This window comes from Grammomys surdaster, unplaced genomic scaffold, assembly GCF_004785775.1.
Source record: "Grammomys surdaster isolate TR1022 unplaced genomic scaffold, NIH_TR_1.0 126063, whole genome shotgun sequence".
Classification (NCBI taxonomy): domain Eukaryota; kingdom Metazoa; phylum Chordata; class Mammalia; order Rodentia; family Muridae; genus Grammomys; species Grammomys surdaster.
In genome coordinates, this window is record NW_021620873.1 from 2,756,504 (window position 1) to 2,782,947 (window position 26,444).

At 44.2% G+C, this 26,444-nt stretch overlaps 1 protein-coding gene across 1 annotated transcript; it reads right to left on the reverse strand.

Moving 5' to 3' along the window:
* CUNH16orf78 (chromosome unknown C16orf78 homolog) lies at window positions 1-26,363 on the reverse strand. Its single transcript, XM_028755470.1, has 6 exons — window positions 26,217-26,363; window positions 22,478-22,582; window positions 21,857-21,980; window positions 7,263-7,295; window positions 2,854-3,109; window positions 1-148 (listed from the first exon to the last, which is right to left on the reverse strand). Exons 1-6 carry the CDS (start codon window positions 26,361-26,363, stop codon window positions 1-3), a joined length of 813 nt encoding a protein of 270 aa, XP_028611303.1.
* Between the last annotated feature and the right edge of the window lie 81 nt (window positions 26,364-26,444).

A 26,444-nucleotide genomic window follows, 5' to 3' on the forward strand; every position in this document is an offset into this window, starting at 1 on the left:
CTAGAGAGCTACGCTCAATCGCTGTCCGAATATCTTCTTTGCGTCTATCTCGGCCTCCACCATGTGAGGGTGGATGTCCACATCCATCCCTGCATCCTTGCACAGCTTGATCAGGGTCTTGATGTTGTTCTTGGACAAACGCAGGTACCTTCAAGAGACGACAGGAAGAGGTGACAAGGAGCCATGGGACCTGACTTTCACTAAAAAGGGATTCTTTTTGGGCTTGGTGTAGTAGCCCACACCTTTACTCCCAACATTCTGGAAAGCAGAGACAGGCAGATCTCTGTGAGTTTGAGGCTAGCCTGGTCTACATAGTAAATTCCAGGACAGCCAGAACTATACAGGGAGACCCTGTCTCAAAAACAAAAACAAAACCAGAAACAAACAAGCAAGAAAACCGAAACAAGCAAACAAAGAAGCAAAAATAAAGAAGTGGGTGAGGCAAAGGGGTTGGCTTTAAGCAGAAGGCCAGGCAAGAGACCTTGTCCTGGCTCCTCTGTGTGTGTCCTTGAAGAGGGGTACCCTGCAGGTGGCAGAGGTGATAGAACTCATGGTGCTATAACTCTTGGAAACCAACTTGCCAGGCATCATCCTGAGTGTCACCAAAGAAAACAGGCTAATTTGCATTGATCCAGTCGTGACATTCAGCACAGAGTCCATGGAAGTCAATAGAAGCTATGCTATGGAAAGACAGGTGCTCATTTGGGAAGTGGAGTGATCCATGCAAACAGTGACAGCCAGATAGAGTCTGGAAGACTCTGTGAGAACAGCACCAGGAAGAAAGAGGATGTGGCTAGCATGGCGTGTGGTATGTGTAAGAGGGTGGACCGTGGTGTGTTGCTCACTGTTGCAGGCAGTGAATCTGAGCCAAGGTTGGAGGCCTCGAGTGTGTATACACAGAGCTACAGGAGCAGGCAGGCGTGCCCTTCCTTAACACACACACAGTTAAACACCAAGGCCATTGATTTAAAGTGTTTTCTAAAACCTTGTAATTCTGCCTTCTGCTGAAGAGTGAAATTGATCCCACCTGTGCTGTGGGATGCAGACAGAGTTCCTTAGTCCACTGTCAACCTTGACCTTGGGGCCAACTTTATATTTAATTACTTCATTTATCTAGTTATATGGAGACAGGATCTCATTATGTAGCTCAGGTGACTGACCTCAAGCACAAAATCCTCCTGCCTCAGCTCCTGAGTGCTAGGATAACAGGCTGTTACTCTGCTGACTTCTTGGTCCCAGCCTTCATAGAGGGTGGATGCTACCAGCCACCTGCTGCCTGGTTATGGGTGACAAGGAGGAGTTGCGTTGCCATCACCTGGCTTTCTGCCCGTGTCTGTGCCCATGCCCGTGCCTGTGGGCTCTTGGGTTATTTCTGCCTTTGTTTATGGCTCTAGTTCTCTCCTCCCAGGACAGTCTGCAGAGTGATGCAGTGGACCAGCACTTTCACATGTGGCTTCCTTAAGATTCCACTGGACCATCTTCACCCTGGTCTTCACCCTGGCCTCCTCAGTGACATCATGGATGTCATCTGTCTCAGTGCTTCTGCTCTGGGTGGGAAAGAAGCCTCCACTGTGGAGCCAGGCATAATTAGAGCCACTCCCATTGCTTGTTCTTATAAGCGCAGTTGGTTGGGTGTTGCTTCTCATCGGCCCCATCCCTGCTTCATCTCTTAGTCTCCAGGAGCAGCAGGTAGCACTGGTTAGTTTCTAGGCGCTGGGGCCAACTTTCACCTAAGATGGTTATATTACTGCCAGCTTGGTGAGAGTGACCCTACTACCCTCTTGCCTTGATTCCTCAGCTGAAGGTTTTTTTAACTTTGCCTGGGAGTTAAGGATGACCCTGGCTTTGGGTGTTTTCAGAGTGGAGACCTGGCTATGAGGTATGGATAGAGAAGAAGTAAGAGGTAAGTAGGGCTGTGTCTCAAGGGTGGGACAATGCTTGGCTCATGTGAGGCCCTGGGATCCATTCCAGCCATGAGAAAAGAAGAGGGTAAGTTGGAAGCTCATGGTTTTCTTGGGAATCTAAACCCCAAACACAGAAGAAGGTCACTGGGGAGAGTGACACTGTGAGAAATGACCACCATAGGATCTTCTATTTGAATACCGGGCCCTTCAGTTGATGGCATGGTTTGGAGGTCTAAGTGGGAGTGGTCTCAGTGAAGGAAGTGCATTATTTGGGAGGGGGGGTGGAGGGACTCTGAGGAAGTCTCACCCTACTTCTAGTTTGCTTGTGTTTGAAGACATGAGCTCTCAGCTTCTTGTTCCTGCCACTGGCCCTGCTACTTCTGAATTTGGTAATGTTCTCCCTGTCACTAGGGAACGATCCCTCTGGAACTAAAGACCCCAAGAGTCTCCTTCTCATCTAAGTTGCCTTGGTGGTGGTGTTTGCATAGTAACAGAAGAGTAACCAAGATAGACGGTCTTGCCCAAGCTCACCAGAGAGAGGGAACCCAGGGCAGTTTTCTTTGTGAGAAAAAGGCCACAGACAACCTGTTATTTTCCTTCTGATGAATCTCTATAGCTTCTGTTGTAAAGCAAATAGAAAGTGTGAATTTCCAGAGGCAGAGCTCAAAATGGTAGCCTTCCCCGCCCCAACCTGGCTGTTCACCAGGGGAATTTTAATAGGGGTAAATATATTACTTGGAGTCTCTGGCAGTAAAGATGGCTGGGAAACCCAGGGCTCGTAGCCTTGTAGCAATTCTTTGCCAGCTAGAGCCAGGTAAGGCTGGGCTGGCCCCCTCCATGGCCAGGCATGTGATCACAGCCTACTGACCTAGGCCTGCCCTCTCTCTGTTCAGGCGTGCATTCACACACTGCTGTCTTGGGCCTTCCCATACACCCCCGTGGTGCTCACCGGCAGCTTAGCACCTCCTCTGGCTTCAGCATCTTGGCATTCTCCATCTTGGGCTCAATGCCTTTCTCCATGAGGCTCTTCAGCTTGCGTTCATAGTTATTTTCGGTAGCTTTGTTTGCCCATTCTCTCAGGAGGCCTGCTCTCCGGCTGCCAAACATACTCTCCTGTAGTCCAGGATCTGCGGAGCTTTGTCTTCGGAAAGAGCTTACCCGACTGTTGTTTTCTAGGGCTATAACATCCTTGATGTCTATGTCTGAAATTGGAAGATGCCCCCAGGAAGTTAGAACATGACAGAGGTGAGAGTTGGGCAGGAAAGTGTGGTGGTAGTATAAAGATGGAGCTAAAAAGAATGTATGGACTCCTCACAGCAGACCTGAGGTCTTGGGAAGCTCTTCTGCAGGGCTGCATTTAGCTTTAGCCAGCTTGCCTTCTCCCAGCCTTCCCAACCGCCTTCCTGCTCAGCTTCCCTCTTGCCCCTTTCTTTCAATCTTTGCCGTCCTCCCTTCCCAGAGGAAGGTTATCTAAAGGGAATTAGTGCAGAAGAAGAGATCAGAAGAGGTAAAACTGACCTGAGACTAACAGGGCAGCAGTTTATGGCGAGGAGACCCATTGCAGATGGCGCCTGTGGATGGAGGAACAGTACATAGCTGCACAGGTAGTGAAACTGAGAAATGTCTGACACGAGCCAAACATGAAGCCAAAGCTGAAATGCCTTTGCTTTTTTTTTTTGTCAGATTCTTTGACATCAGTGGTTTCACCCCTTTAGGGGTCGAACCATGCTTTCATAGGGGTTGCATATCAGATATCCTGCGTTATGATTCATAACCGCAGCAAAATTACAGTTATGAAGTGCAATGAAAATGATGTTATGGTTGGGGGTGTGTCACTGCAGCATGAGGAACAGTGTTAAAAGGTCATGCAGTATCAGGAAGGCTGAGAACCACTGTTCTCCATGTTTTACAGAACTACCAAATGGCACACTGTCTGTCTACTCACTCCATGTCTACTTACTGTGACAGGTGCAGAGCAAAGTCTATCCATTCAAAAATACATTGTCAACTAGAATGTCTTGAGTTTTACAAATATTTTGGAGAAAGTAAAGTATCTTCCTCCCAGTATTTATAAAAACTACATATTCTTGGCACAATGCATTTGACCATCTAAAACAGTAAGGGTGGCGGATTGAAACCACTTCCGTTTTGGTCTAGGTTTTAATTAAAGTGACTTTAGCATCCCATCATTTCCAATGAGATTGGCCAGTTTATTTTCTTACTTTTGTTAATAAGATCACTTAGCTTTATGAATGACTTCTTTCGTCCATTGAAACCACTGTGTGGCTTCTCCCTTAGCTGTGAGTACTGAGTATTCAGGGTCCCTCACCCACTAGATGTAGTCCACTCAGTCGTGGAGTGCTAGTGATTACTTCAGACACTGGAGTGTTTGATGTATTTTCACGGATTAGGTATATTTGCTAACGTATTTTTAGTATTTCTTGCATCTATACAACTGTGAGTTTGTTGTATTACTTTTTGGTATAACGCTACTGTAGAGTTATAATGGTTTGTTAAGTTAATGCCAAGATGTCCAGGTTTACATGATCTGTAAAGCTAGAGGGACAGTGGGTGATTTGTTCTTCATAGGCCAGTATCAACCTGCTCTCATACAGGCTGCACTCTTTATAACAGCAGAGACAAAAGACTTAAGGCGTGCAAGTATTCTTAGTATCCGAGCACATGGATTTCTTTTCTAGAAAGCATTGTATTTGGCCTCTCTGTTTTTTTTTTCTAATCTCACCTATGATTTACTCTCTCTTTTTCATAGTGAGCCTGTTTGTACTTAATTACAGTATAAAAAGCCAAGTTATTGCTTGTCTTCTTTGTTTTATGTAAGCAAGAACCATTACTTCTATTTTTTGTTTTCGTGTCGGTTTCTCTGTGCCGAGAGGGTTTAAACAAAAAAGGCTTGTTTGCATTAGTCATTTGATATGTAGTAATTTTGTTATGTGTTTCTTAGTCATTTATTTTTGGTTGAAGAGTATTTTTTTAATTTCATTTCTCCTGAGTATTTTAGGACAAAGTAGATCTCTCTAAAATCCTTAAGTTTTAGGAAGTTGAAGAGATGTCTTGGTGTTTAAAACTCTGTATTACTCTTGAAGAACACCCAAGTGCAGGTCCCAGCACCCATGTCTGGTGGCTCACAACACCTGTGACTCCAGCTCCAGGGATCTGATACCCTCCAGCCTCCAAAGACACATGTACACATGTGTACAAAACCACACTCGGATATGTGTGCATATGTATAATAATGAATAAAATGAAAATAAACATTTAAAAATAAAATAGTTATGCTTCAAAATAAAAGCTTTTTTTTTTGTTCTGGTGAAGTATATAGGTGATGTTGATGAACAATTTAAGATTTACGCTCTTTAGATGTGAGTGTATAGTGTCTCTAACTGCATGACTGCAACCTCTGACTTTCTGCTACAGCTTTTTATTTTGAAAGAGGAGTATTTGAAAGTTCCTAAGTAGTCATATTTTACAAAAAAGATTTATTTTTATTTTTTGTGTATGAGTGTTTTGCTTGTATGAATGTACATGCACTGTGTGTGCACCTGGTGCCCAAGGATGCCAGAGGGTGGCGACAGATCTTTTGGAACAGAAGTTACATTTTTGAGCCACCACATGGCTGTTGGAAACTAAACCCCAGTCTTCTGTAAGAACAGACGATGCTCTTAACTACTGAACCGTCCCTTTAGCCCCAGAATGTGTTTTAAAAGGTTCTCCTATATTCCTTCTGTGGTCCCTATTGAGTTACATTCTTGGTTGTGGCTGTATAAGGTTCTTACTGAATCTTTAACATTTAAGAGTAGCTATCTCTGCTTCTTCCATGTCTCTTGCCACCCTGTGCTACCTCATCTCATTTGCATTTCCTTGTTTTATCTCAACCTTAGCCTTTGTTTATATATATATATATATATATATATATATATATATATATATATATAATCATTTGGTTTTAAGGATGCATCTGAATCTTGACTTTGAAATCCACTATTTCCTAATTGATAGAATTGCTTTCTTTTGTGGAATTTCCTATAGACAGAGATGTGTGTGGGAACCTGAAAGGATAGCTTGGTTTCTGGTAGAGCACTGGCTAGAGATGGCCAGAGACCCAACAGGAGTCCATGCCTGCGTGGGACGGCATATATTTCGCCACGCTCCCAGACTCCAGGCTCCTGACACATGGCAAAGAGCTCCATTGATAGTCATGTAGGACAACGCCCCTACCAGGCCATCCACAGGTAGAGGGCGTGACTACAGGCCTCAGCCTCAAGAAATTTCCATATTAATGAGATACCTGAAGGCCAGAGGGTGTAGCCAATTAAGCATTCTTGCCCAGACCCTCCTCCCTCCCTATTTAAGTCAGGCCTACCCTGACAAATAGGAGGGGGGTGCATCCACATTCATCCACTTTCTGACATGACAATAAACCTTATGAAAACCATGGACTTCCTCATGTCTATGGAGAACTGTGGAGGAGGCCTTCGATTACCGAGCCACTGCCTAATCTCCCATGGAAGACTTCTCTGCGTTCCGCTGTAGAGGCCACTGAGTCAAACAAGCTAGCCGAGCTGAGCCAATTGAGTACCCTAACCAAGATGCTCCAACCCATGGGGCATTCTCAGGGCTTCAAGCCCTGCCCCTGCGGGACCTTCAGACTGCTACCCCTCCACACCTGGGTGGAGCCTCAAGTGAATTCCCACAGCCCAGTGTCCACCCAGAACTGTGTGGAGGGAACTCAGTCAAATCCCTGCTGGCTTTGCCTCTCTGAGCTGTGGCAGACATGTGGGAACAACTCTGCCCAACAGGACCCATGCCCACCCACACGTGTGAGCTATCAGCCCCACAGATGAATATGACTATGCATCTTTAACATTTCCAGATTTGTAGATACCAGTCACCCTGATGAGATGTGTGTGTGTGTGTGTGTGTGTAGGTTTATGAATTGTGGACTTTTCTCTGTAATCTAAAACAGCTTCCAGCATCATGCCAGATTGATGCTTTTCTCCTCATAAGATTCTCCTCATAAACTTCCCTGTAAGCTTTAATGTTTTATGACATTCAGGAATCTTCTTAGGATAGCCCTATATCCCCTGGGTCCATTGGATTGAATAGAGAGTAACTCGACTTTCCCCAAGGTCTCAGATGGATACAAAGTAGCCTTAGAACACTTCCCGCCTTATCTGGTGTTCTGGACCATGCCTGGTCCCTGACAAGGTGGCTGGATTGGGTGGCCTTAGCCGTGTCTGCTTGTGCATGGTAAGGTTGGTGCTATGTTCCAGGGAGGGGGCACTTTCACACTGTCCTCTGAAAATCAGGGATTTTAGAGTAACAACATATACTTTCCTGTGCTCTCTGATGTTCTTCTGGATCCAGACGGACCTACAGTGGAAAGAACGGCAACACTATGAAAGATTACAGCAGTTCAAGGGCTTTCTTGGGGTGGGGGAGAGTCACTCTAGTTTCATAACCATATCGTATACATTTGGTTAGTGAGCAGGCTAAATGTCATGCATCAGAGATCCCATCTAATTCATGGTGAGCCCATGATGTGAACCCAGGGACCTTTTCCTGAAGCCTTTCCTGACCACTCATTTGGGGAAAAACCATTCCCATCTCTGGTATATAACTGAACAGAAAAGTTAGACTTTAAGTGGGCCACATTTGGGACTCAAGGTGATGATTCATGTTGACAGAGGGTCCATATGTATGGCCCTTGTTCTTAGCCTTTCCCATTAGAAAGGCCACCCTTGGCCTCGAGAGCTGCAGAGTACATATAGGCATCCAAGGAGGATGGTTGCTAGAAGCCTCTTCTTGCTAGTATTTGGATTTCACCAGGATCTCTGTCATGGAATATGTTTCATGTTTTTCTAGGAGCTTTTTCTGACCTCTGTCCAGGGTGAGCATACTAAAGTTCTCTGATTTCTGTCCAGGGTGACCATACTAAAATTCTCTGACCTCTGTCCAGGGCAACAATTCTAAAGTTCAAACCCAATTTTGTAGTTCCCTATTTTAATTCATGCAGTGGCTAGCTATTGTATTTCAAGAAAGCTTCTCTTCTGGAAAAGTCAATCAAAATTTGTTTTCGGCAGAGACTGGATAACAGAAAGTGGGATTCTGCCCTCCAACACAACGAAAAGGAAACCTGAGAGAACACAGCATCGAGACTTTGGACAACAGGCAGCACGAGGTGGTGAGAAGAAATAAAAGACATAAGCCCCATAACTGTCCCAGGTTGCAGCAGGTACGTCTATTTAGGATAACACAGGGGAGCTCCCCCAAGTTGAGTGACAGTGGGTCATGTAGGGAAAACCAGCTGGCAACAGGAAATGTCTCTATAGACTATTGCAGATGGTTGAAAATCTCCTCTTAGCTCAGTGCTGATCAGCCAGTGCAGGAAAGGATGGGGCATAGTGGTAGGAATGGTAGATCAGAACAAGAATGTACTTAAGTTTGGGAGAGGGAGTCTCATGTAGCCTAGGGTGGCCCTGATGCTATACAGAGGATAACCTTAGATTTCTTTCCTTCCTGCCTCCACCTCTCAAATCCTGGGATTACACGTGTGTTCCATCATGCTTGGTACTATGTGATGGTTCTGGGGCTTGAACACAAGACTTTGTGCATGTTAAGCAAGCTCCCTACTGATTGAGCTATACCCTGAAGTCTAGAAATGTCTATTTAAATGTACCATTATGCTCACCAAGACATGAGCATGCTAGGGGGCGGGGAAACAGAAGATTCAAAGTGACTCAAATTGAAGTTCTAGAGACGAAAATAACAATGTTTCAAATGCAACTATGTGGGAGTAACACCAGATTGGGCATTGCAAACAAAGACAAGAAGTTTGGGGGCATAGCCACAGAGATGACACACCGTAACTCATGGAGAGAGAGAAGGCTGAAAGACAAAACTAATGACCTGAGGAACTTCATTCAATATGTGGTTAGGGTGTCAGGAAGACAGAGAAGAGAGTGAAGAACTAAGAAAATATAATGGCTAAAATTGTGCAAAATTGATAAAAAGCAGAAACCAAGAAGCCCCACAAACCTCAAACACAACTATATGAAGTACAAAGCAAATGATACTGAGGCTCATCTCTGGAAAACCCCTTAGAGGAAGACCTTAAAAGAATGCCTAGGAATGAGGTGTATCAAGTTCCAGAGAGCAGCCAGCTTCCAGCTTCCAGACTTCCACTGGCAACCCCAGTCCAGCAGGAGGAGCTGCTAGAGACCTGGGACAAGAAAGACCCTCAGCCAGGACTGCATGAATTTGAAATAAAGACCTCTTCGGATGCGCAAAAGCTGCAAGATCTTACTCTGTTTTTCATATGTGCTAAAAGAAAAGCTTCAAGGGAAAGGGAATTACTCCAGACAGAATTCTGGATCTATGAAAAGGAATGAAGAACACTTGGAACACAGGCAAGTGTGTGTGTGTGTGTGTGTGTGTGTATGTGTATGTGTGTGTGTGTGTGTGTGGTGTGTGTGGTGTGTGTGTGGTGTGTGTGTGGTGTGTGTGTGGTGTGTCTATGTGGTGTGTGTGTATGTGTGTGGTGTGGTGTGTGTGTGTGTATGGGGTGTGTGTGTATGGGGTATGTGTGTATGTGTGTGTGTGTGCATGGGGTGTGTGTGTGTTTATGAAATACCAATGATGCTTTATGAACTTGTCACACGTGGAGAGCTGTGGGGCTGGCAGCACAACATGAAGGGACAGGGAATGGAAACGTCTTCTTGCAGGTCCCTTATGCTGGCAGGAAGAGGAGGAGACTGTGAGAAATGACGCCAGTGTGTCAGAGTTGTAGATGACAAACCAAGAAAGAGGAGACAGGAACAAAATCACCCATGGGGCAGAAGAAAAGGGAGAAGGAGGGACAGAATCAGAAAGAAAGAAATACCCGAAACAGTTTGTAAACCCAGCCACGTCAGCAATACTACTGTGTTCATCTAATGCGACATACCTTTTATAGCTTTGTTGAGGTATTATTGACAGATAATCTTGCTTGTATTTAAAGTGTATACCATGATGATTTGATGTCCTCGTGGATTGGGGTATGACTAAAGCCATCATGTTTAGGCATCCAGCAGCATGACTACACTTTGTGTAGCCGGCCAAGCTCAATTCTCTTAGCAAGTTTGAAGCGTGTAATGCTGTGTTTCCCAATAGTGTAACAAGTTCAAGCGTGTCATGCAGGGCTGCTAACTACACTACGAATCCATTGTATTAGACCTCAAGTGAGGGCGGAGGTCTTTGTGCTCACACAAGCATTAGAGGGACCTGGAATGCCAGGCACCGATGGCCGTTCCTTCAAGGAAGAGAATGCAGTACCTGTTATCTACCCAGGAAGCTGCAGTGGACTGCTTTCTAGCCTGGTGACCTTTACATTATCTGTGTGTCTGGAGACTTTCCAGCATTCCCCCAGACCCTTATCATATTCCACCCCTCTCCCCGTCAATCTATCGAACCTGTCTTCATGGATTTTACAGAGTTTTTTTGTCCAATCACGTTTGATGTATATTTAGCTTACTTCACTCCCCAGGGAGATTTATGTATGTTTTGTTGTGCACTCGGGATTGAGTTAATTATGTGCAGAATAGTTTTTATCAAATTGTGCTCTGCTGAAATATGCCTAAAATAAACCTCCAGCCTCCTGAAGTTTGAACCAACACCTGGTACTAAGCTGTGTTGAAGCGAACTTGCTTCTTGCCTTCCTCAGCCTGTCGCTCTGCTATCTGTGAAGGTCTCAGGATTTTATCTTGTACTGAATGCCTATACCTTTGACATGAATGTCCCCATTTTGACACTCGAGGTCCTCAGCAACCACCATTCTCCTATTTCTAGAAGCTTAGATCCACGTACACACATGGGCTCACATAACATTTGTCTTTCTCCAATTTTTCACTTAGTCTGAAGCTCTCTCAGTTCTTCTGTGTTGTTAATAGAGAAGTTACTTCTTTTTCATTCCTGTCTAATATTCCATTGTATGCACACTCATCCATCAATGCCTCTTAGGCTGTTTCTTGGCTGCTGTGGCTAGCGCTGCCTTGAAGGCACAAGCCCATTGATGTCCTTTGCACTCCAGGTTCTTTTCCCTGGCTGTGTATCATGAGTGGGATCGTTGGATCATATGGAAATTTCTTTTTCATTTTAGAAAGAAATTTTATGTTTTCCAAAATGCTCTGCCAGCTTACAATCTCACCAACAGCATGAAGCTCTCGTCTCTTCACACCCTTGCTGATATTTGCTCTTGGTTGTCCTTTGATTCTGTCCATTCTGTGGGGCATGAGGTAGTGCCCTCTGTGGCTTTGGCTACTGGGTTAGGGTGCTCTAGAGGAACAGAACTTATAGAATGAGTGTGTACCTCTATCTCTATCCTATATATTATATTTTTATAAATAAAATTTATTATTCTAATAAATCTTTATAAATTGTAATGTATAGGTATAATATAATATAATATATAAATTTGCACATAATAGGGAATATTAAAATATAGATAAATTATAGGCATATGAAATATATTATAATATAAACATATATAATATATAGGCATATAGGTATATATGCTATATTATATAAACATATAAATATATATACAGGATTTAATAGAATCATTTACAGGCTGTGGTCTAGCTAATACAAAAATGACTATCTACCAATGGAAGGTTCAAGAATCCAGTAATTCAGTCCATGAGGTTGGATATCTCAGTTTTCAATATACTTCAAAATCCCGAAGAAGGAGGCTCTAATGCTGATGAAGGAATGGACTTACTAGCAAACTAGAGAGCAAACAGGCAAAGGTCAAAAGCTTCCTTCTTCTGTGCCCTTTATATCCACTGCTAGTAGAAGGTGTGACCCAGATTAAAGGTAGATCTTTTCACCCCGAAAGATCTGGATTAAAAGTTAGCAGGCAGGTTGCTAACACTCCCTTCTTCCTGGTGTTATTTATTTTTGCAAATTCAGTTTGCTGCACAGATGTCTTTTATTTTGACATTGTCCTTTGGTTTATATTTTGCATTAATTATCTGTGGTGTGTGTGTGTGTGTGTGTGTGTGTGTGTGTGTGTGTGTGTGTGAGAGAGAGAGAGAGAGAGAGAGAGAGAGAGAGAGAGAGAGAGATCATAAAGTCATTGTGAAGACCAATGTGAAAGAGTTTCTCCCTGTGTTTATTACAGAAGTTGATAAAGTTTCAGGTCTCACAGTTCAATCTTCAACCTACCAAATTTTTTGCTTTTGAGTTTTAAGAGTTTTGAGTGCCATAGGACACACTCCTTTGTGTGTGTTTAGCCATTTTGCCAGTATCACTCACTGCATAGATTATTCTCTTTCATATGTTCTTGGCACCCTTGTCAAATATTAACTGATCATATGTGTGGGATTATTCCTAGGCTGTGTTCTATTGATCTGACGTCTCTGTTTTTAACCTGATGTCACACTGCTTTGATTACTACAGCTTTAGAAAACAGTTAGAGATCAGAAAATCTGGTGCCTCTGACTTTTTTCTTCTTTCTTACCTTTTTTTTGGTGAAAATGTAATAGGAATTTTGACAGATCTTACATTGACTCTGTAGACTATGTTGGGTAATGTAGAAAATCTGAGAGCATTTTTCCAATCTATGAACCAAGGTCCCTTGTCATTTACCTGTGGCTTCGGTACTGCTCTACGTTTTCAAAGCATCTGTCTCTTTTCCTCTTTATTGTTTAGATGCCAGCATAAATGTTAGTCTTGGAAATTTTTTTTTTCAGGGACTGGGGAGACGGCTCAGTGGGTAAGAGTTCTTGTTTGGTTCCCAGCACCCATACCAGGAGGCTTACAACTGCCTGTAACATCAAATCCAGGGAGTCTCATGCCCTCTTTTGACCTCTCTGGGCACCACACACATACAGGCACTACACACACACACAGACACACACACCCACAGACACACACACCCACAGACACACACACCCACAGACACACACACACACACACAAATAAAATCATAAAAAATTTCCTTTTCAGCATTTGTTAAGAAATGCAATAAATATCTATTAAGCTAAATAAGCCAGACTGATAGTGTTTTCTCTCATGCGGATGGTGTGTGTGCGTGTGTGTGTCTGTGTGTGTATCTGTGTGTGTCTCTGTGTGTGTTTGTGTGTGTGTCTCTGCGTGTGTATCTATGTCTGTGTGTCTCTGTGTGTGTCTGTGTGTGTCTCTGTGTGTGTGTATCTGTGTGTGTGTCTGTGTATCTGTGAATGTGTCTGTGTGTGTCTCTGTGTGTGTCTGTGTGTGTCTTTGTGTGTGTGTGTACATGAATTCATTTATGTTTAACCAAGAATGAAAGTAGATGTGGAAGTATCTAGGAAAAGAAAGACTAGCAAGAAAAGGGTGAATGAGGTCGAATACATGATACAGTTGACAGTGTTAGGAAAGCCATTGCTGTGGGTGATGAATGCATGCCAGTAAAACAGAAGTAAAATCAATTCTAATCTGTTTAACTTTAATTTGCTCATTAATTCTGTTGTGTTTTGTTTGTTTTTGAAGTCTTTAGAGCTTTGGGACTATGACATCTGAAAACAGATGATTTTATTTCATCCTCTCTGGTTTCGGTCTCCTATTTTCTTTTTCTCACCTAATTGCTCTGGCCAGGGCATCCAGTGTCATGGTGAACAGAAAGGGCTAATGGGCACCCTTGTCTGGTTCCTCATCTCGGAGTTTAACAGTGAGTGTGACCATCAGCTGTTGGCTTGTCATGTGTGGTCTCTGCTCTGGTGATGTGAATTTCCTGTGGTTTGTTGAGCCTGCATCATGAAATGACGTTGAGTCTGGACAAAAACTTTTGACCTGATTTCTGTTCTTGGTTCTGCTAGTGTTACTCTGCTAGTGTCACTCTCTTGGTTCTGCTAGTGTCACTCTGTGTGTCAATTTTCATGTGTTGAGCATCCTTCTATGTTGAGAAGGTAGCTTGTGCTTGGTCACTGTGGCACAGTCATTCTAGTGTGGTGCTAAACCCAGCTGCTACCACGGATACTGACCTGTGAGGTTCTTTTTCCTGTCTTCTTTCTAAATCTGGCCTTGGTATCAAGAAATAGGCTTTGGTATTGTAAATAGGCTTTAAAGTATTTTCTGTTATTCGGTGGCTTAGAAAAGCTTGAGAAGGATTGGTGTTGATTCTCATTTAAACCTTTGGTAGGGCTCCCCATGAAGCCATCAGGTCCTGGCCTTTTAATTGATAGGTTTTGACTACTGATTATTGATTCACTCTCCTTTCTATTGGTTTGATTCCTTATGATTCAATTTTGACAGATTTCATTTTTCTCGAGGTGTCTTTCAGGCAGTGACTTACTGTTATATAGTCAGTTATAACAGTTCCTCACATTCTTTGCTCTTCTGTGGTATCTTCAATGTAGACTTTTTATTTACAAAGTCATCTTTTTTTTTTTTTGGTCAGTCTAGTTAGAGATTTATCAATTGGCCACCTCTTTGTAACACCAACTGTTAGTTTCATTGGCCATTTTATTATGGAAGAGTCTACTTAGTAATAATTATCTTTGTTATTTACTTTGTTCTGTTAACATGTATTTAGGGTTTTTTAAAAGTAATTTTTATTTACTTGCAATTTACTATTTCTGTAGGACAGAGCCTGTCGTCATAGACATCATGACTGCAGTTGCAGGTCACCTTCAGCTCTCATGTGCATGGTGTCCCTTCTCACGTCTCCAGATTCATACTAAGTACTTTTGGACTTCTGGGATATCCTGGTTGTTCAGAAGAGCGCTATTTACCATTTTCCTTTGAGTCTGGTTGAATGCAGAGGAGACATTTTCATGAATCTGAGGCCTAATGTTTGCTCTACCCTGGAGAATGCCCACCCTGCCTGAGAAGCATGCACAGCAGCTGCTGTCAGACACACGGATGCTCCGTGTGTATCTGTTAGGTCCACTGGTTTTGTGTTTTTCCGATCTGCTGTTTCCCCCGATTGATTTTCTGTCCAGATGATGTATCATTTCCCCCTCTCTAGGTTATTGAATCCGCTACTATTATTGCCTTGGTATTTATTTCTGCTTTCAGTGGTGTTAACATTTGTTTTATCTATTCAGGTGATCCAAGGTTGGGTGCATAGATATTTACAACTGTTGGGTCTTCTGGCGAATTGACCTCTTCACTGTTATATAGTAACCTTCATGGTCTATTTCATCTGGTGCCAGTCCAGCCACCTCCTGCCTTTTCCGTTTACACAAGAGTGTCTTTCTTCCAGCTCTTTACTTTCAGCCCATGTGTGATTTTAAAAGTTCAAGCCAGTTTCTGCGGTTCGCATAGCTTGATTTTTTAAAGCTTTCAAGCTGTTCTATTTGGATTAGCAAATGCTATAGTCTACATGTACACCTCAAATTCACATGTTGGAAACTTGAGCCTCGATTGAGTGGTGTTGGGAAAGTGGGTTGTGGAGAGCTGCCTGATTAATACTGTCAGGAGAGCATGTTGTCAGGTAGCGAGTCCATTCTCCACACTTCCTTTCCTGAACATACCAGCTGCCCTTCACCTTCAACTATTTATGATACAGGACAGCTGCCGGCATACCCTTAGGCCTTGTACTCTCCAAGGGGAGGTAAATAAGCCTTTCTCTTTGTCCGTGCACAGCATTGTTACAGGGACAGAAATGGATTGGGGACACTTTCCTTTTATGTTTAAAGACAAGGATTTACTCTTGCTACTTTGTCTCCAAGGGCCTGCGCTCCTTTAGTTTCTTCTCCCACCCCCATCCTCCCTTGTGTGTTTATGACATCTTGCAGTGTTGTCTTGACCCTTTCTCTTGCACATCTACTACAGGTTTTTCTTCTGTGGCTACCATGAGGCTTACTCGAATCATGTGACAGTTACAACATCCTATTTTAAGCTCCTAGCAGTTAGCCGTGATGGCACAGAAATGGCTTCCATTTGTGGTACTGGGCATTGTACTTCAGCCTCTTGTTCTAGGCAAGGTCTCTACTATTGAACTACTGCCTTCCAAGCACACAATTTAAAATTTTTAATTTTGTGTATTAATTAGCAAAGCAGTGCCGGGTGGTAGTGGCGCATGCCTTTAATCCCAGCACTTGGGAGGCAGAGGCAGGCGGATTTCTGAGTTCGAGGCCAGCCTGGTCTACAGAGTGAGTTCCAGGACAGCCCGGGCTATACAGAGAAACCCTGTCTAGAAAAACCAAAAAAAAAAAAATTAGCAAAGGAGTATAGTTATAGTTTTTTTTCCTAAAAATATTGCAATTTGTTAACCTTTTGGAGAAAGCAATAATCCCAGTTCATAATTTTAAATAGCTCATAAAATCTGCTAGTGGACACACACGATAACAAATATATGACTCACAATGCACACTCACAATAATTTGGTAAGTTCCACGATTATTGTAAATGTGTGCCAATATTATATAGTCAATTATAAAAGACAAAAAAATGAAAAATCTTTGCCCTTACTAGATATATCTCATAATTATAGCTTTGAAGGTGTTTGATTTTGGGGGTGCAGACATGTCGAGTAGTTAAGAGCACATGCTCTTCTTGCAGAGGACCTGGGTTTGGTTCCTGGAACCCACAATCAGGTGGCTCACACGTACCTGAATCGCCAGCTTCAGGAGCTCTAACACTGGCCTCTCAGGCACTTTTACTCATGGGTGCACATCCACGTACAGCCTACACACCACACAAGTGTGCATGAGTAAATCTAAGAAACGTGTTTACCTTCGGATATGATTTATATAGAACCATTATATTACATTACAAGCATTACAATGCCACAGAATTCTGAGTTTGACCATAGTTACTGTTGCCAGGGAGAGTGTTACATTCGTTAGTTTGTATTCTGTTAATACATATCCTCTTAGTTCTGTTGAGAAATACTCTATTTGTAATACAGATGAACTCCTTCCAATTTTGCCTGTTTGAGAAAATACTAACTGTCCCCACCCCCTTTTCTCCGAGTCAAGGTCTCATATAGTCTAGGCTGGCCTTGACTTGTGACTTTGCAAGTTCAGCCCCTGAGCGCTGGGGCCACAGGCATGTGCCAGCATGTCTGCTTGTCTCTTCCACGTCTAAGGTACACATTCTCTTGGTTAATATTTTGGGGTATCAGGTGTCCCTGGTTTCAAAATGTTGAATATGTCATTTACCTGTGTCCTGACCTCAGCATTTCTGTTTAGAGATTCAGTCTTCTGGAAGCTCGCTGTGTGTGAAGTTACTTTTTCTGTCACTTTCAAGCTTTTTGTTTTGCTTAGACTTGGGATTTAATAATGTCTCTTGGTATAGATGTTTTGGGGCCTTATAAATCTGGAAGATTTTCCTCTCCCCTCTCAAGTTTTGGAAGTTTTCATTCATTCATTCATTCATTCATTCATTCATTCATTCATTCACAAACAGGGTGTCTTCGGGCCTTGACTAGCCTGAGACTTACTCTGTAGACCAGGCTGGCCTCAGGCTCACAGAGATCCACCTACAGAGGATCCCTATACCTGATGAGTACAGGGATTAGAGGTGCACACCGCCGTGACCATGCCTGGGTCTTTACTCCTTAGATGATCTTCCCCTGATCTTCTCTTTTTTGGGCAACCACAATGCATGTATTACTTTATTTTCTTGAATTTCATCTTTTCCCTCTCACTAGATCATATCAAAAGTGGCTTTGAATTGAAGTGTGTTCTATTTTATTGGCTATGATGGTAGAAGGCTCCATTGCTGGTCTCATTTTAGACACTATGTGATTCTCAGACTTTTAGATTTCTGTTTTTTTTTTAAGTGATGCTGATTTTTCCTGCACTTCTCATTTTATTCAAACATGCTTTTCCTAATTTCATTTTGTTGCCAGTTTTATCTTTTAGTCTCCTGATTTTTAAATTGAAAATACATTTTTGTACAATGTATTCTGATAATGTTTTCCTCTCCCTTATCTCAGATCCATCCTAGATCCTCCTCACCCGTCCAACTCCGTGTCTTCTCTCTCTCCTCCCTCTTTCCCTTCTTTCTTTCCTTTCTTCCTCCCTCCCTCTATCCTTCTCCCTTTCTAGAAATCGAACAAGCAAAATCAACCAAACAAAAAACCCAGAATTGAAAAAAACAAAACAAAGAAAAAGCACAAGAAGCACACATGCAGGCACGAGTGTGCACATACAGAGACACAGACACAGACACAGACACAGACACAGACACAGACACAGACACAGACACAGACACAGACACACCAGAAACACCACCACTACCACCACCACCACCACCACTCAAATAGAACCCATAAAAACATAGGAACAGAAATCATAATATGCAAAAGCAAAAGAGCAGTGAGGTGGCAAATTCTGAGACAAAGCAACAAATATAAGACAACAAACAAACAACCCCCAAAAAACCCTTCTAAGAATACCACTGAGTTCATTTTGTGTTGGCGATCTATTGCTGGGTGTGGAGTTTTCCTAAGTGGGGTCTATGTTCCAGTAAGACTTCACTGGAGACAACTCCCTTTTCTTTTGCAAGTGGTTATCAATTGGAGATGGCTTCTTGGTGAGGGATGGCACCTCATGTCGTGTCCACCTTCGCCTCTCAGCACTGAGATTTTATCTCGACTGGACAGGTACAGGCCCTGTGTGTGTTGCCACAGCCTCTGTGTTGGATCTGCTGTGTTTAGAAGGCCTTGTTTCCATGGTGTTCTCCATCTTTTCTGGCTCTTACAATCTCTCACCTCCTCTTCCATAAAGCTCCCTGATCCCTGAGGAGAGGAATTTGATGGCGACATCCCATTTAGGACTGAGAGCTCCAGGGCTATTTTGAAACAATGTCCAGTTGTGAGTCCTTGAATTAGTTCTCATCTACTGGAGGATACTACTCTGATGATGGTTACCTTATAGTTCATTAAGCTTTAAGATTGTTTTGAATTCTTTTTCAGTCAGTTCACTGATCTGCAATTCCTTTGTGGTAATTTACCCATCATATGAGTTTTATTATTTTCTGTGGCAACACTGTGAAGAAAACCACATTAAACACAAACACACAAATTAGGAAGGTGAATGCGGCAGCCACTGAAGCCAGAGCTGCAAGAGTCTGGCTCAGTGGAGGAGTAAGTACAAATTAAAAGAACAGTGGGGAAGGAAAAGGGAAGGTAAACAGACGAAGACATGAAGACAGGAGAAGCATCAGACCAGGCCATGAAGGTTGAAGGAGAAGGATACCAAGAAGGGTGGATCTCTTTCTGCTTCTGCAATTGCACTGCCCTCCTCTGAGGTGGGCAAAGCTAGTTGAGGCTGTATAGTTCATAGTGACATTGGGAGTTAACTGCATCCCTGCTCTGAGGCTGCCTGATCTCCATCTTGTCTCCCATTTCAGATCCTGCCTGCTTGTCTGAGGTAGCTTACAAGACTGCCCAGGAATGTGTCCTTACTGTGGCTAAGTTCAGCCTGACTCAGTCCTGGGTGCCAAATGCTGGCAGGTGCAGGTGCTTCTTTGATGCCTCTGAACACACCTGCTCCTGTGTTTGCTTGGACCCCTTTACTGCCCTCCGGTGGCTATGGGCTGTTTCACATCAAAAGCAGCATAGACTTCCCGGTTCTCAGACTTGGTAAATCTGTCTTAGGTGGTGAGGAAGAGGGTAAGAGGCCAACAGTGGATGAAATTGCCTGCAAGTCAGCCTTCATGTCTGTAACTTGTACAGTGAGCTGAAAACCATTACTCTATTGCCAGGAGGTTCAATTAGGGAAGAGACAAATTTTGTTTAGGAAAATATCTTGATCGCACACTTTAGGAATGAGACAGAAGAAACAAAAGTCAGAGTAAATAAAAAGCCAGTGGCACTGTGTGAAGTGGAGAGTGCAGAGTTGGAGGCGAGGATGGAGGAAGAGAGGACTCAGACTGAGGAAAGAGCCTTAAGCTGGCTTTTGCTCTCTCCCACAAGCAGAGCCGGCAACAATGAATCCCAGGACTTCTGGTTGTCTAACTCTAAACTCAGTCTGGAACTTTCAGAAAACCCCAGGAAGCTTTCCCTACTTACAAGTGCAGCCAAGGAAATCTTTGTGGGGCTAGGAGACAAAGGACTCTGAAGAATGAAAGTGGGGTCTCACGATCGGCCTCTGATTTGTTAGCGATGTACCTCTGTGATGTGGATTCTTACCCTCTGCTGCCCCTGAAAGTCTCAGTAAAGTCTGCTCACACACAAAGACTTCCTCTGAGGAGTCTGGGCAGAAATCACAATGGCAAGGCTTCAGGAAGCGGAGGAAGAGGTGAGGTTCTGCTGGAAGCAAGATCTAAGGAAGCTCGTGAACCCAACGGGGCCAGCTTGGTGATAACGGGAGCCACAGAGCTTGACTAGAGTACAGAGCTTCCCTCTCATCTTGCCTTTATTTCTAATTAAGAACGTATATAGTTTTATATAATAAGAACAGTTAGAACAGGTTCAAAGAAAACAAAAAGGGCTTCTACTACCGGCTTACTCACTTTTCCTGAGAGATAATATTTCATAACTGTAGTGATTTCATTTAGAATTTCAGAATATTGGTTTCTTTAAAAAACAGAGAAATATTAAGAATGTGCTTTCATTTTAACCCCAGGTAGGGAGGCGGGGCTGCTTTGGACTGTCCACAGCAGCTATGATTTGCCTCATGCTCTAGCAGAAGCGTAGCTTTGCCAGCTTCAGAAAATTTCTGCAATTGGGTGACATTTGGAATTCTGGGAACTTTTCAGACAGTACATAAATGGTCAGATCTCAGAGGCAGAGGAGGTGGTGATTGCTGATTATTTAGGGAGGTTGACTGTGGTTTGTTAGTAGCCATGTCAAAGGAGAAACAGAAAGAAATCAGATTCAGGGGTCTCTCTCTCTCTCTCTCTCTCTCTCTCTCTCTCTCTCCACACACACACACACACACACACACACACACACACACACACACACTATCCCTTCTCTCCTATGTAGTGTTGGGGGAAGAAACCAGGGGGATAAAGCACGGGAAAAGAAGAACCCACGAAGTAGCCAAGATCAGCTACATATAACCAGAGCGCATTTACCAAAAGCGAGGGATCTATGGCTGACCATTTGCATAGATTCTTTGGATTAGATGAGTGTCCTGCTAATGTGTTGTTGTGGGTTCAATCCAGTGTCCCACAATGCTTTTAGCACTGCAGCCCTAAGAGAGATCCTCTGTCATACTGAACTGTGACAGACCAGAGGCTTTGGTTTGCTTACCACGACTTTGGTATACTTAATGAAATGTTGGGGAGGGGATTTCTTTTTGGGACACAAGGGAAACAACTTAGTAACCCCTGCTCCAAGTGCCCACCAACTTTCCACCTGGGCAAGTAGAAATTTCCACTTACAACTTAAGCTTGTCTCCCAAGAGAGTACTCCCAACAAAAGCTTAATGTATCTGTTTTCCAGCCCTCTGGCACCACCTTCCTGGCATTTCCTGTGTCAGGCTGGTGATTGACAGGCCTCCATCACTGCAGCCTCACAGCCTCAAAACAGAGAAAGTAGAGTTGCTACACCATTCTATATGTGCCTAATCTAGACCCAGAGCTGAGAGCACGGCCAGGATGATACAGTTGAGTTGGTTATGGTGGTAGAGCAGGGCTGCAACCCAGGCCTGTCCCTCTCTAGGAATGCATACCACTTGACAGAGGTCAGGGTACCAGGATGGCACCTTCTGTAGTAGACAATGCCATGGTGTTTAAGTTAGAAAATTTGGAACAGGCAGTGTCACCGAAATAGTTCAGGAGCAGGCATCACACTGTGCTGGATTCCTGACAATACCTGGGGATAAGTAGAGTCCCACAGCACGCCCCGATTGTCAAAGCACCCTGGGTGATTCCCTCAGAACCCCGAATGCTGGCTTCTGGCTCCTGTGTACACAGGTTGGATCGGCATGCATGCTGTAGCTCTTCCATTCTCTCTTAGAAACTGGACAAGGGAGGTCACTTGTGGTATCCCAGGGCCCGTGTGTTTTCCTTACCAGGCTTCTTATTGCTATCCCTGCTGAAGTTGCTAGAGATCATGCTCAGACTCCTGCTCTTTTTGTCTGTTTCAGTCCCCTTGCGGTAAATGCTGGATTCCTTCTTGACAATACGAAGTTGGCTCTTGGAAAGCAGGACAGAAGTTATGCTCTGCTTATAGAAGTTATGCTTGCTCAGCATCCTCTAAACCCAAACTGAGAAATGCCCACAGCTTGCTTGAGGACCTGGCCTGAGCCCAGGAAGAGTTTAAGGGGACAGAAGTGTCCTCCATGCTGGCTCCTTTTCTCATAGGGGTACATGCAGCCTATTCTTGCAGGCAGATCTGGGATACCCTTTAGGTACAGGGCTGAGTGTCCCCTTGGCTCCTGGGCCCTGGCAGCATGGGGTGTGGAGGGATGTGGGTGGAGGAATGTGAGACACTTGCCCTTAAACTGGACTTCAGGAAAGAAGGGGTTGATGGTAAGGCTGCAAAGGAGGGTGTGTGTGTGTGTGTGTGTGTGTGTGTGTGTGTGTGTGTGTTGGGGTATCATGAGGGAGAGAGGTATCTTGGGGTCTTCGTAAATCATGTGGCAGACACCACAGCAGAGGAATAGCTGTAGGGGAGGCAGAGAGGTGGTTACCTTGTTGAAGGTCACTTTGCGGCCGACTTTGTCTGGCTTCTTCTTAGCACCTGTGCTTTTCTTTCCTACCTTCTCTTCTGCACCCTTTTTCTCTTCCTTCTTTTTCTGAAAAGGCAGGATAAAGGTCTCTGCAGCCATCCTGTGAGGGTTCTACCCACTGTTTCTAAATAGGAGGACATACCTGGCAAGTTGGAAACCAAGCTTTAGTACCAATACTCTAGAGCCCTTCACTGTCCCTTGGCCTCTGGACCACTCTGACATCTACCCCTGGTATCCTTGACAAGACCCCCAAATGACCCCAGATTCCTAGGAGTTGGCTTCCCTGCTCCCACTAACAGATATTTTTGGTGTGTTTGTGATGTGTGTGTATTCTTATGTGTGTATGCAGATACTTGCTCATGATAGTAACTGTGGGAGGCTACAGAAGTCAACGTCCATCTTCAAATTCTTCTCAACCTTATTTTTGAGACAGGGTTTCTCACCGAGCATGGAGCTCAACATTTAGGCTAGGTTGTCTGGCCAGCAACTCCTCAGAATCTTTATTTCCAGACCCCTGTGCTAAGATTTAAGGGTGGGGGGGTCACCATGTCTGGCTTTTTATATGGATGGATTCTGAGATCTGCTCTTGAACATTGTCTGTGACCTGTGATGGCTTTGCTGTTCTCTAGTGGGAACAGAGAGGACAGTTCCTGGGGATCTCCAAGTTTCTATGGACAAAGAGCGTCTCAGAGCACATTTAGGATAACACCACTGGGAAGAAGCCTATTCAGCCTTATGAAGATGGGGAGAGGATGCTGAACTATTGTGGGAAAGATCAGCTTGAGCAGCTTCAGAGTATGCCACTTGTGGTTTCCAGGGTTGGATGGCCCAGTCTTTCAGTTCCAGGTCACCTTGCCCCGTCACTTGCTTAGTGGCTGCACTACCCTGGGCAAATGCCTGCTCTCTCTCTGGTTCAGTTTAGGGTCCATGAACAATAACTGCTCTCTGGATGTGCCATGAAGACCCTGAGAGGGCTGTGGGCTGATTGCTGAGCTGGCAAGGAGCAACACAAAAAATATCTAGGGTTTATCTGTTTTAGTTTGTTTTCTATAGTTTTCATAAAACTCCATGACCAAAAGCAACTTGGGAAGAGAGGGTTATCTATCTTATATGTCTTTCCACCATAAAGGGAAGTCAGGACAGAAACACAAGCAGAAACATAGTGACAGGAACTGCTGTAGAGGCCATGAAGGAATGCTGCTTATTGGCTTGATTTCCATAGTCTGCTCAGCCTGCTTTCTTAGAGCATCCAGAATCCTAGTGCCTAGGGCTGGCAACTGCCCACGGTGAGCTGGTCCCTCCCACCACAATCAGTCAATAAAATGTCCTGCATATTTGCCTACGTGCTAGTCTGATGGAGGCATTTCTCAGTTGATGTTGCCTCTACTGAGATGATCCTAGCTTGTTTTAGACTGACAGAAAAACTACCCGGCACAGTATTTAAGGCCAGGAGTCATAAAGCTGCCTTCCAAGGAGGGCAGCTAGTCCACGTCAGCATGGTTTTGTATCGCTTAGTGGAAAAAGGAGTTAGAATTTGGGCCAAGGCTGGATTTGCAGGTGGAAAAAGGGATAGGGTATTTCCTTTTCCAGGGTGCACTCTGACACTCAAGAACCCATGTCCTCACAGGGTCACTCAGAACAGTTCTATTTACAGTGGGTTTGGGGGATTGCTGGGAATGCGATCTGGTAGAGCCTTAGACTCAAGCAACGTGCCGAAGACAGTAATTCTAAGTCCTCTGTGACGGAGATATTTCTGGATCTCAAGGGCTTGTCAGCCCAAGTGCCCTTGGTGCCAGCAGCATCATGAGGAGTCTGGAAGGGAACTGTGCTGTTCAGTCAGGACGGAGAGTCACCTAGGAGGTTAGCAGAGCATGTCTCTGTGTGTGTCTGTGATATTTCCAGAGACAGTCAGATCCTAAGGGATCTGACCCAGTCAAGATTCATCTCTTGATGAATTCATAACATGATGATTGAGTAGTGGGGCGAGTGGGGGTTAGGACCCACTGAGAGGAGTAGGTTCCAGGGGGTATGTAGTAAGGGTAATATTCTACCCTTCCCTTTCTGGTGTTTTCTCTTCTCCCTGCTGTCATGATGTGAACTGCTCTTCTTCACTGCACACTCCCCACTATGCACTCCCTCCCTGCAATTTCTGTTAGGTGTTGCCACAGTGCATAGGGAGTCACCTAATTAGGGGCAAAGTCAGAGTTGCAGGCCTGACCCAGTGAAAGAGGAATGGAGAACAAGGATCTCCTCCCATGAAAGACTTGTCACCTGTCTTCAGAAATCTAGATGCTTCTGGGGCACACAGTGAGGGATGGAGGTTTGTGTTTTAAATGTAAATTTGCTTCCTCCATAGTTTCAAATTATTTATACTGAAGCTATGTGCAAGGCAAAGCCACTGAAACGCTAGAATATAATCTCTCTGAAAGGAGATGGGGACCTATTAACCTTGAAAAAAAAAAGAGAGTTCCAGAGACTGACACTGAATTTTAAGAGATCCAGCAGCTAGCCCTCCACCACCCTCAACCCCAGATGATGGGACGGGCAGGCTATAGGAGGTCCTTCTGGCTGCATGAGAGGAGTAAACAGACGAGCAGGCAAGCATCTGCTGAAAGCAGAGCATGGACTGCAGAGAGATCAGAGGGAACTGTAACAAAGCTCAGATGCAGAAACTGACTAAATCTGAACTTGAGATATTGCCCTGTGCTTTCCTAACGCTGTGACTTTTGTTGGTCGAGTTTCCTTGTTTTTTATCTGTAGGTAATCATGGTCCTTGGCCATATAGCCTGCCTAGAAGTGCACAGCAGCACAGAGTAGGATGACTGCCATTCTTAGTCATGTCATCATTATGGACAAGCCCTGGGACTGTAGGCTCTAGGATCCAAGCATCCTTTCTGTCTGGGAGATGTTGTCTCTGAGTATCTTCTGAAGAGGGTCCCACTTTCTGTAGGCCTGACTTGATTTTCATAGACGATGGGGCCAGGGGACCTAAGCTCTGGGGCAAATTTAATATCTAAGATTCCTGGAGAGAGAGGATCGGGCTGGTGAGAGCAGCCCCTGAGGTGGGGGAAGAGGGAGGTATATACTAGTAGGAGTCTCAGTGTGGCTACAGGAGTAGGAATGAATGATCTATCCCAGAGGAGGGAAGGTCTGGAGACAGTAGAAGGGCTCCTGTCCCTACATGGAGAACCCATAAGCCAATGCCCACGACTGTTTCCAACTCTGAGAGATATTAGCAATGTCCACAGTCTGATCTAACTTTAGAGACTTCCTTCTAACTACAGACTCTGACTCAAGCACTTTCTAGAGTGTCTCCTTCAGATCACTTGTATTTGAGCAACTTCTTTGTCTTTCCCTCTGACAAAGGGAAATCTGTTAGCCTCGTCCTACATTTTCTATAGAGAAACATCTATAGAGAAGCATCTTTCTCAAGGACCAGGAGCCATTCTCTAAAATACGGTCACTAGGAAAGATTGTAATCCTGTCGTTGATAGGCTAGGAGGAGCCCAATCATGATAACTGCCATCAGGAAACAAGGACAGCCTATCTATGGTGAGCCATCTCTCCTCTAGGACTTGTCCACTAGCTTACTCCAGTGCTTAAAAAATGGTCCCCCTTTGTTTGGAGGTGTTGAATTCCAATTCTCTTTCCTGTTAATAATTTTGCATAGTCTTCCAGCAAATTCTTCCATTGTACTCACCTGAAGGGCACGGTTCTTGCCCTGCCTCCGCTCCAGCCATTCCAGCACCCGGGTAAGATCAGACATTCGTCTCTCCTCTGCTGTCCTCCAGAAGGATTTCCTCTCAGTGGGCATCAGATTCTCGGTGTCTTCTATTTCTTCTGTCATGTTGATATCTTAGATGTGCCCTACAGCAGAGTCTGTCACTCTTCTCTGAGTCCCTGGTTGGCTAGTATGGGACTCAGAGGC

Bases quoted from the DNA above. Each gene is read 5' to 3' on its own strand.
- CUNH16orf78 (XM_028755470.1), bottom strand. From the start codon at position 26,363: ATGACAGAAGAAATAGAAGACACCGAGAATCTGATGCCCACTGAGAGG. The intron at 22,583-26,216 runs GTGAGTACAATG...CTGCCTTTTCAG, and splicing joins GCAAGAACCGTGCCCTTCAG to AAAAAGAAGGAAGAGAAAAA. The intron at 21,981-22,477 runs GTAACCACCTCT...CTGCTTTCCAAG, and splicing joins GCAAAGTGACCTTCAACAAG to AGCCAACTTCGTATTGTCAA.